At 40.1% G+C, this 10,968-nt stretch overlaps 4 protein-coding genes across 4 annotated transcripts; 1 reads left to right on the top strand and 3 right to left on the bottom strand.

The window, feature by feature from the left end:
* Positions 1-77: 77 nt before the first annotated feature.
* LOC133724806 (small ribosomal subunit protein uS9-like) lies at positions 78-756 on the bottom strand. Its single transcript, XM_062151651.1, has one exon. The coding sequence runs from the start codon at positions 615-617 to the stop codon at positions 180-182; it is 438 nt and encodes a 145-aa protein (XP_062007635.1). The 5' UTR covers positions 618-756; the 3' UTR covers positions 78-179.
* Positions 757-2,301: 1,545 nt separating this feature from the next.
* On the bottom strand, positions 2,302-3,057 carry LOC133724980 (polyubiquitin). The gene has a single exon (XM_062151969.1). It carries the CDS (start codon positions 3,055-3,057, stop codon positions 2,302-2,304), a length of 756 nt encoding a protein of 251 aa, XP_062007953.1.
* A 1,188-nt stretch (positions 3,058-4,245) lies between these two features.
* LOC133724803 (G-type lectin S-receptor-like serine/threonine-protein kinase SD3-1) lies at positions 4,246-7,945 on the top strand. Its single transcript, XM_062151646.1, has 3 exons — positions 4,246-4,400; positions 5,101-5,194; positions 5,381-7,945. The coding sequence occupies exon 3, from the start codon at positions 5,402-5,404 to the stop codon at positions 7,628-7,630; it is 2,229 nt and encodes a 742-aa protein (XP_062007630.1). The 5' UTR covers positions 4,246-4,400; positions 5,101-5,194; positions 5,381-5,401; the 3' UTR covers positions 7,631-7,945.
* A 1,178-nt stretch (positions 7,946-9,123) lies between these two features.
* LOC133727227 (uncharacterized) lies at positions 9,124-9,903 on the bottom strand. Its single transcript, XM_062154839.1, has one exon. The coding sequence runs from the start codon at positions 9,901-9,903 to the stop codon at positions 9,124-9,126; it is 780 nt and encodes a 259-aa protein (XP_062010823.1).
* Between the last annotated feature and the right edge of the window lie 1,065 nt (positions 9,904-10,968).

Raw genomic sequence — 10,968 nt, 5'->3', positions numbered from 1 at the left:
AACATGTTGGAGTATGGATGGTCATCCAAATCCATAGTTCAAACGGGGGCTTGAGACTAAAAACTTGGCTATGGATATGCAGAGAATGATTTCTCAAAGTAGCATTAAGCATAAATATCCGAAACAAGGTTACAGCAAACACTTCATAATAATAGCAAAAACGTACAAAGCTCTCGGCTCTAACGGTAAGACTTCTGGAACCTAGCTCTGGCACCACGACCACCAAACTTCTTGGGCTCGCAGCGCCTTGGATCAGCCACAAGGAGAGTACGGTCGTACCTGACCAGAATGTCCTTGATCTCCTTCTTGCTCTGCTCATCCACAAACTTCTGGTAATAAGCCACCAACGCCTTGGCGATGCTCTGACGGATCGCGTAGATCTGTGAAGTGTGACCTCCTCCCTTGACGCGGATCCTCATGTCAACGCCCGCGAAACGGTGTCGTCCCAGCAGGAGTATCGGCTCGTAGGCCTTGAACCGGAGGATCTCCGGCTCCACCAGCTCGATTGGGCACCCGTTGATCTTTATCAACCCCCGCCCTTCCTTGCAGTACGTCACCGCCACCGCCGTCTTCTTGCGCCCGAAGCACTGCACCGATTTCATCGGGGGAGCCGCCATGCTTGTTTGTTGCCCCCTCTCTCTCTCTCTAGGGTTTTCTACTTTTCTGGGTAGCGGGTGGCGGGTGGCGGGTGGCGGGTGGCGAGTGGCGACGGCTCTAATATGTGTGAGAGAGAGAGAGAGAGAGAGAGAGAGAGAGAGAGAGGGAGGGATTTAGGGTTTTGACTCAACAGCCCATATTATACCGGCCCATTTCTTAGAATTTTACCGAAGGTGGCCTTAGGTCACTTTCTAAGAATTCAGGTATTATTTGTGACAAAAAATACAATAGAATTCAATTATTATCGATATGATAAAAGTATAATTTAAGTTACTATTTGTGAATTTTTTTCTTAATTATTATACTTTCGAGGAATAGAATAGGGGACAATTATGAATTCGTTATTTTTTTTTTTAAATGTGTATTGAATGAAAATTATGGATCATGGAAAAAATATAGCCCAGACAAACATTAATATGAGAGGGTACACTTGTTTGGTTCTGCTTAGCATGCAGTTAGCTAGGTACTAATAATCTGCCCATTCCTTGTGCATGCAATGCAATGCAACTCAAGAAACTAACCTGCGAGAATGCAGCATTCGTGAACACCTCTCTCTCATGGATCGATTGCGACCCGGACTCTCTCTCTCTCTCTCTCTCTCAAAATAAAATCAAATGAGACTCGAAATGCAAGTACGTACTTGCGTGTAGATTAGGCATTGTTGCAGAATTCAATGAAGGTTGTTGTGGAGAATTTGACAGGAACTCTCTTCCATGTCCAAGTCGGCAACGATGCCACAGTTGCTGATCTCAAGAGGGAAATCGAAACCCAGCAGAAGCTCCCTTATGACCGTCTCATCTTGATTCTTCATGCTGATCATCATCGTAGCTATACCATCAACGACAATGGCGATGGGGTTTCGCTTATTGATTATGGAGTCCAAGATGGCTCCCACATCTATATCTTCTTCAATCCCCTTGATGACCATGGCTCCTCCTCCGCTACTCAGCGATTCTTTTTTGGGGTAGACTGAACACGTACGTATACGTACCTAGCTAAGTTATTAGCTTCCATGCCAAATTAATATGATTAAGGAACAAAGAAAATGGAAACATAGCATACCTCCCAATCTCATCATTAGGCGGATTGGTTATCTACATATATTTTCTTTTCTTTTTTGCTGAAGATCTTGTGGTGGCCACTTGTAGGCACCTTTCTTCAGCTAGTACAATTATAAAAATTAGATTTGAGAAGCATATGTTAGATATATAAGAGGGCTTAATTTCTGTAATATATTTCTCTAGTAACAAGAAGAATCCCCATTTGTGTTTTTTGCAATGATACAAAGAACTTGGTTACAACCTAAAACCCCAACACGCTAGGATCTAGCAGATAAAAATGAAGGGCTTCCATAGCATGAAGAGGAAGAGAATCCCCATTCGTGTTAAGGTCTCCGAATACATGCGATCACCCAAAGTGATTTCATCGCTTGTTAGTTTATCCCCCTTCTTAGAAACATAAACAAAGGACTTCAAAGTGATACTCATACTTGAGGATGTCGAAGTGTTATCTTTATGTCACCAGTTACTTAACATAAAAGTTAATAACTGTAAATACGTACTATAATCCTTATGAATAAATTACTAATTTGAATTTCCAGCCATAGCACTAAGTTCAATTCTTCTAGCATATGATTGATAAGTATCAAGCACGACAAACAGTCCCTTTAAAGACGTATAAGAAATCCCCATCATCAACACCATGCCATTTGAGGCTGCAATTTTCACGCATGATCCTCTGCTTGTGTATGAACAAATAGTCATCAACTGGGAAAATTTTTCCACTCAAAAGTAATTCCTTAAGCTCATTTACTGTGCTCGAGTCCTTCATTTCCACAGGAATCCTCGCCGAGTTAAGTAAACTCGATGAAGTTTGCACCACTAGACTCAACCTTTTTGAGGGAGGGTCATCCTTTACACGACTCATCGACTTGAGGAACACAACTATTTCAGAAAATTCGTGTATACCATACTCACTTAAATGGCGAAAATCTTCTTCTAGCTCGATTCCACAAAAGAAGAGTGACATTCTTTTGATAGGGGTGCCATCCATGATGTGTATTTTCTCTTTGAGGCTGCGCACTGTTTCGGTCCTGTCAACCTCTATGTGGAGCTGTCTAGCTGAAAACTTGATGATAATCTGAATTTTACCTGAATGGTAAAAATTAGGGGGTGCCATCCAATATCTGATGGTGAGGTCAATTTTGGTACCTTCAGTGACAATCGGGTAATCTTCCATGTCTAATCCATCTAGCAACTCCAAGCCACAGACTGCAAGGGTTTGTGAAGCAACTGGGACACCCAAGAGTTGTTCTATCTTGGTTTTGATTTCAACTACAGACTCTTTGAGACCTACTTCTATGGCAACTTTGTGACCCCATGAACCAATAATCACCCTCATAATGGCAGGTTCTAAGAAATGTAATTAAATCTCTTTAGCTTCTGCCTATTAGTGGAACCGTTTTTAAAGTTCAGAATTCAGAAATAAAATTCTGATTTTATTTCATTTCAAAGGAATGAGTATTTCCAAAATCCCATCTGCATGCATCATACAAATATGCTAATTCATTCAGGAGGCATTCTTAGTTTTGATTATACATGACGGGGAATCACGCTAGTAACATTCTCAAGTTAACTTTTTTAGTCCCTGTGCTTTTCCAGACATGCTAGCATGGTCTTGAAGCTTTGAAAAACTTGAATCATATCATGATTTTTTTATTTTGTATTATTATTATTATTATTGTTATTATTATTATTAGTTTTTGAGCTTGAATGGTGTGTTCAGTAAGGGGTATTTCTTATTTTAGGCTTATTTTTAACTAGCTCCCTAATGTTATGTGCTGCTTGCTGGTCATGGGTCTGTCCTATTCTTTTTCTAGGTTGATTTGTTGAAACTAACAACAACAATTAGAAATTAATAAATTTTAAAAAATGAAATTAAAAAATTCAAAGTTGAAAAGGGGGTTTCTAAAGTTGTTCAACTGCTAAGCCTGTGATGTGAAGTACTATTATTTTTTTTCATGTTTTGTGGAGAGAGAGAACTGAAATTGGAGAGAAGTGAGGACAGAATTTGAAGTTAAAGATTTCAAGCAAAAATTTCCTTCATAGCTTGAGCTTTTCAAGATCTCAAATGCACATTAAATGAGGAGATCAATCAATCAATCAATCACAAAACCAATATTCAACCAAAAAAAACAAATCTTTTATAAAAAAAAGCAAGAAAATCAATCAACCACAATTTTAAATTTATTGCAATAAATTTCTGGGTCTGAAGTATGAGTAATTACACTATGATCCCGGACGATCACGTGACATTATCATATGATAGTCCGATGCAATAATATCACTCAAATTTGTTAAGATTATTACAAGGGATGAAAAAAAAAAAGACAAATTAATTTAAAAGAACCAATCAGGAACAGGTACATGTCATATGAACCAATAACATTAATTCGAACCAGCATGTGTATCATAATATGGGACCATCGAGAGTGATTTTGAAATGAGTCAACTAGTTTTTGAGGTTTTGTTTGTCCCTCCTAGGTTAAAATAGGGAGGATGAAATGAAAAGCGTTTGAATTGAGAATAATACCAAACATTATTACACCCTATAACGCGTTAAAAACAAGAGAAAGCAAAGCAGCACAGCTCACTACTCCCAGTTTCTCTCACACTCTCTTCTGCGCTTTTCCTCCAATTTCTGCGGCAGCAGTGACTTTGGAGAGCCCCGCTTAACTTGTCAAGGTATATCATATCAGATGCTGCTGTTGATTTCATTTCATTTCATTTGGGGTTTTGACATTTATGGCTTCATTCATGATTTGGGCTTTTCTTTCCCAACTTGTAGCTGTTGCTCTTCCTTCATTACTAGTCTAGTCTAGTCTCTCCCACTCTTAGCTCCTCACTGTTAAAGTTTTTGTCTTTTGGGCCAATTCGAACTTGCATTTATCTATTCGTTTGTTTTCAAATCTCACTTAGACTTTGTGGATTGAGACAATATTTTCTGTTTCAGGTTTGTTTTATGGGAATGTTCAATTTGTAGCGAACTTGAGGTTTAATCAATGGAAATGGAAGAAAGCTTTAAAACGAAAATGGGCTTTCTCTTTTTTTATTTTGTGTATTGTTTTTTCAAGTGTTGCAGGGGTTTCAAATGTTTATCAGGTTTTAGTCTTGAGAGTTGATTTTTTTCTGCAATCTCATATGCATTGTATTCAATTTGGGTCCCATTTTTTGAAACCTATTATAATTCAACACCCACTTTATATTCCCTTGAAGATTCCCATTTTTTTGTGTTTTTATATACCCTTTACAGCTCAGTTTTGTGACTTTAAATAAAGTTCTGTTTCTCTAGGTCAGAGGCTACTCTATTCCTGAATCAAACACTGTGTTTTCTCTTTGATTCTTCAAAATTTTGATGCTAATAGCTCAATTTCGCTGTATGCAGGTCTCATATAACAAAAACGGAATGTTTCTGAGATGGTCATGGTGGCACTCCAGGCTGGCTTGTTGAATTATTGGGATTTTGAAGGTCTTTTCAGGTACATAGTTTCAACTGTATGAGTTCTATTTTGATTGTTTTTTCTTTGTGAGCTTATTACATTCATACTTTATCCCCTTGTTTGGCCTAAAACAAGTTTAGTCTCTGGCTGAATGCCTTGGTTCTTGCATTTTCGCTTTGGATGGGAGTGCCTGTATAGTCATATACTAATTAGTTGTCTTTGTAGGATCAATAAGCATATTCAAATATGCTTCAGCAGGAGGGACTTCTCCTCAGATCATCTTTCCTTCTAAGTATCTTTGTTGGGTTTCTGCTACATTCTCTTGCCATTTCAGAGATTCCTTTAGGTTCAAAACTTTCTGTAGTAGACGAAAACATCTGGGCCTCTCCGAATGGTGATTTCGCATTTGGATTTTTTAACCGAACAGATGAGCCTAACTATAGTGTTGGGATCCGTTTCAATTCAAAGTCTATTCCACTTGGAAAACAAACTCTGGTGTGGACTGCTGGAGCTAATATCATGGTTGGTGAAAATTCGTATGTCCAGTTGACCCAGGATGGAGAATTAGTAATCATTGATTCTTTGAAGGAAGTCACTGTATGGAGCAGCAGAACAAGCCGATTATCAGTTGTTTCAGCTGCTCTTCATGATAATGGAAACCTTGTCCTGTTGAATGAAGAGAAACATATTGTTTGGCAAAGTTTTAATACCCCCTCTGATACACTTCTTCCTGGACAGAACTTCTCTAGGTCGCAAATGCTTCGAGCTGCAAGCAAGAATATTATGTCCGATTATTTGTCCAGTTACTACACTCTTTTCATGAATGCTTATGGTCAGTTGCAACTCAGATGGGAAATTCATGTTGTCTATTGGACAAGTGGAAGTGCTCCTGGTTCAAATCTCAGCGCTTTCCTCACCTCTGATGGAGCCCTACAACTCCGCGACCAAAACTTGAAACCTGTATGGTCAATTTTCGGGGCAGATTACAATGATTCCATAAGTTACCGGTTTCTTAGGCTAGATGTTGATGGTAATCTACGCTTGTACTCATGGCATGAAGCTTCAATGTCATGGAGAGCAGTCTGGCAAGCTGTTGAGAACCAGTGTAATGTCTTTGCAACTTGTGGCCCACATGGCATCTGTTTCTTTACCGAGTCTGGGTCACCTGATTGTAAATGCCCTTTTAATCTTGTGAATGGGTCCATGGAAAAATGCTCGATTCCGTCTCAGCAATGTGAATCTGGTTCCAACTTGTTTAGTTATAAGCATACTCTCCTATATGGAATGTATACTGATGATTTAGTTGTCGGAACTAGTTTACAGCAATGTAGAAGCTTGTGTCTCAAGGACCCACTATGTACAGCTGCAACCTTCTCAAATGATGGAACTGCACACTGCTTAGTGAAGAGAAAAGAGTATGTTACTGGCTATTCGGACCCCTCACTAAGTTCAGTATCTTTTGTGAAGGTGTGTGCAGATCCATTAGCTGTAAATCCCAATCTCTCCATGTCATCCCCTTCAGCACAGAAGTTTTGTTTTCCTTGTCTAATTGGAGCAGCCTCAGTTGCTGTATTTCTTTTATTTCAGTTGGCACTTGGTTTCTGGTTCTACAGAAGAAGGAAAAGAAGAAGGAATTTGGTCAGGAAGAAAGCCAGTTTTGCTTATACCAGTTCCAATTCAAATGACTTGATTGTGTTATCCTTCTCCGAAATAGAGGACTTTACAGAAAAGTTTAAGCATCAGATTGGACGAGAGATGTTCAAAGCTATTCTTCCAAATAAAGAACCAGTTGCAATCAAAGAGATGAATCCGTCCATTGAAGAAAGAAAATACCGGTCTGCAGTTTCAATTATAGGTGGCATTCATCACAAAAACCTTGTGAAGCTGCAGGGTTACTGTTGTGAGTTAAATCACAGGTTTCTGGTCTATGAATATGTCAAAAATGGTTCTGTGGAGAAATATATAGAAGACCATAAACTGTGTAAGAGGCTGACTTGGGGAAAGAGAGTTGATATATGCTTAAGCGTGGCAAGAGCCATTAGTTATCTACACACAAGCTGCAGGAAATGCATCATCCATGGGAATTTGAAATGCGAGGATGTGTTATTGGATGAAAATTTAGGGGCCAAGGTGACTGGATTTGGGCTTGGGACAATCGTCGGGAATGAAGCATGCTCTTCAGCAACGAGAGATGTAGAAGACTTTGGTAGGATGGTGTTGGTTTTGGTGAGTGGGTGTAGAGAAGTTGGGGACCTCTGTGAATGGGCATACAAAGAGTGGTCAGATGGGCATCCGGAGAATGTAGTTGATAGAAGACTAGATGGTATGCATATAACTCACGAGCTCGAGCGTGTTTTAAGAATTGCATTTTGGTGTCTCCAAATTGATGAACGTCAAAGACCTTCAATGAGTGAAGTGGTTATGGTGTTAGAAGGCACATCGAGCGTTGACCCCCCACCTCCCCCTTTTGCTTGATAAAGAATGACAACTGATAGCGCCAGGGTCCAAACTATCTTGAAGAAGCTTTTATTTCTTAAGAAGTTTGAAGTGTGACTAACAACACACTGACAAATTCGCCTCCAAGTTTTCTTAGGACAAAACTATTCATCTACCACTTGACCTTTCATCATAATGAAATGTGGTTGTGTCATAATTTTAGAGTTTTGGTGTTAACAGTGAACTGTAGTTTTCAATTTTTTTTTCTCTACATTCCAGGTCTTAAATGAGTTTGATGAGAAATCCTTTATCCTACATATATGGGGTTAATCTTATGCATTCATATGTGCATTTTTTCTTCACAATTTTTGTCTGCTTTTTGTTAAAACACAAAGCAGTAGTAGAATAATCTAGGAGTTGGATTCTTTATTGTATTAAGGTAGATTAAACTTCCTCTTTCTCCTTCTAACTCCTAATCTCTCTAAAGCCCGCAGATAGTGTGCATGTATATTCGGTCCACCGATGCGTTCTGGTGCTTGTTGTTCTGGTCCCGAGATCACTGTGGGAGAGAAAATACAAAAAGCAAAATAATAGAAGAAAGAAAAAAGAAAAAAGAAATAAACAAAGAGAGAAAAGAGCTTTCACCAAAAAGAGTTGGGAGATTTTATTGGTGTAGAAGATCTAGTGTGGGTGAGTCTATGATAAGAATGCAGGCTTTTTTTTTTTTTTTTTAAAGGATTTGATTTTATTAGATATCAAAGCCGTGCAAAACAAGCAGAGTCTAACAGAACTTACATAAGAAGAGCCGAAAATAAACCGGATGTCCTATCTAAGTTACACCTAAACTCATTAAAATTCTAAATGGTCGCTCGCTGAATCAGCAAGCCAACAAACTAAGCAAGAATAATTTCACTCTCTAAGGCAAAATCATTCATCTAGTCTAATCTGCCAACACTCAATTGTGGTACATATATCAACTAGAAACATCTTAGAAAGTATATAGAAATCACTCCCACTTAAGAAGGCTTGAAGTTCAGAATGTCTTGAAAATGTTGTACCTTAAGCAAGCACCTTCTCTTTCCCCTTAGGGTTAGAGCTAGTACTTGTTTCAGGCTCATCAGCAGCTAACAACCTCGACATCAGGTTGATCTTTTTGCTCTTTGCCTTTTCTGGTTCTCCATCTTTCTTTTTTCCTTTTCCTGCTGTTCCATATGGCAACTTGTTCACACTCCCAACAGGGCGTCCTCTCTTCTTCTTGGGTTGATCATTGTTGCTTGAAGGTCCCTCCAATAAACCCATGGTCACTGCATCCAAATTTTTCTTTCCAATAGCAAGACTTAAACGCAATTTTTTTGGAGAGATAATTACCTCATCATTTTCCCGATTTCGTCGTTGTCCTGTAATTGGGTCTTCATTGAGTCTTGGTTCACTCAGCTCTCTAATCTGCACCTGTCTTCGGTGACGACGCATGGCTGCCACAGATTAGGGGAGGATAGCTTCCGGTATGCTATTAGGTATTTGAGCCTTGAAGATCAAGGTTTGGTTGTTGACCACCACCCTGTTAACATTAGGGTTTTCATGTCCCCATATACTGCCAAAGCCGTGGGTTGCGCCACCGCACCAACTGGTACGTCGCTGTCTTCAACCAACTCCGGCCCTGAGCAAGGAAGGCCAACGTGGGTAACTAGGCTGCATGTACTGCACCGGCCAAACAACTTGTCGTACCAGAATTGCACCATGATCTGAAATTCATCTTCCACCCTGAACCGACGGCGAAACAAGAGAGGCTTTTCATAGTCGATCTCGACTCTGATGCGCATGACTCGGGTTAGGAAAGCCGGACGATCAATCTCCTTGAACTCACCCAGCATGCTTCCGATCAGGCGCATAATACGCTCCGACCTGAACGCCGGCGGTACTCCTTGCAGAGTCATCCAGTAGGATGATTTATTCAATGGTACCTCCCTTGCCGGACTGACACCGTCGTACGACGCTAGGGCTATAAGAGCCCTATTGTATCCCCACGATCCTCCTTTCCAAACCCTATCCACGTCCCTATCCACGTCAGAGGGGTTTGTGAAAGTGAACAGAACCCTGTCATCTTCTCTGATCTCTTCAACATTCAGTCTGCCATTGATCCGCCATGCAGAGCGGAACATGCCAAGGAATGAGCGACGGGAGTATTCCCGCACCGTGAGCAGCTTCCCCACCATGAATGCTTCGGGTTGTCTCAATCCTTTGGATGGAGGTTGCTTTCCATCAGCCAGCGCTAGGGAGGAGGCCAAGCGGGCTGCCATTGCATCAATTGCCATTGACGTGAGAGAGAGGCTACGCAGTCGAAAAAAAACCCTTAACCCTAGTTAGAGAGAGAGCGGTTGCGTCTAGATTTTTTTACTTACTTCAGTCTTATGATAAGAATGCAGTCTTGCCCACTAGTAAAGTGGCACATATTTAGACGCACACAATATACCAAAAATAAATGAATTCGAGCCTATTCGGTCTAATATTGACCAAAAACTAAAAACCCCTATTCGGTTTATCAGATAAGTTGATAATTTGAAATTTAAAACTAAAGACCGGACCGAATTTATCTACTTAATTAAGTAATTGGCACATATCTAGCAAATGATGTGATACACCCCATATCTAGTTCACCTCCTTACTGTATTCAAGTCATTTACTTTAAGTTTTACTTTGTCGATTTCTGTTTTGACGATTAGGGAGTCAAAGAGTCGACTTTTTATAGGATGACCATTTAAAGAAATTTTCTTCTGCAGAGTCGTAGAGGACATTAAATCGAGTCGGTGGACACTTGGCACGCCTAAAACAGAGTTTGTAAGTAAAAATTATGGTCATAAAATTAAAGTTACTATTCTGAGAAAGGGGTATAAAAGGAGGACTCATCGAAAATGGTAAGTCAGTTCTCTCACCTCGGCTCAAAGTAGAAATCCTAATTCTCTCTAGCCGACCCGCAAAACCAACCCAACTCGGAACCCAAACTAGGTAGTAATTATAACTTTGCCGTCTGGCCACAGATCGACGCCGCATTGGTCGCATCGGATTTGTCTCTTCATCCTTGTTCGATCTTTGGTGGTGGCATTGGACGATTCAAAGCGTGTAAAGCCTAGTAGCTCGAAGAAGACTGGCAGACCCATCTTCCCTTGACCAGGTCGTAACTCACTATTCCGGCAACCATTTGGGGTGATTCTTATTGAATTTAGCAGTCCTAGAGACGTACTTCAAAACCTCCAAATGACTTAAACCAAATCGAAGTGAGGAGGCGGAATTAAGGATTTGAATTTCTAGGGCACCGATTTCTCTTTAGGTAAATTCCGGACTTTTGTCTTCGACTTGGGTGTTTGTTGTAGTTAGGAAAG

Source organism: Rosa rugosa, chromosome 1 (assembly GCF_958449725.1).
Source record: "Rosa rugosa chromosome 1, drRosRugo1.1, whole genome shotgun sequence".
NCBI lineage: Eukaryota > Viridiplantae > Streptophyta > Magnoliopsida > Rosales > Rosaceae > Rosa > Rosa rugosa.
The sequence above is the reverse complement of the archived record's forward strand: the minus strand, read 5'-3'. Positions and strand labels throughout refer to the sequence as shown.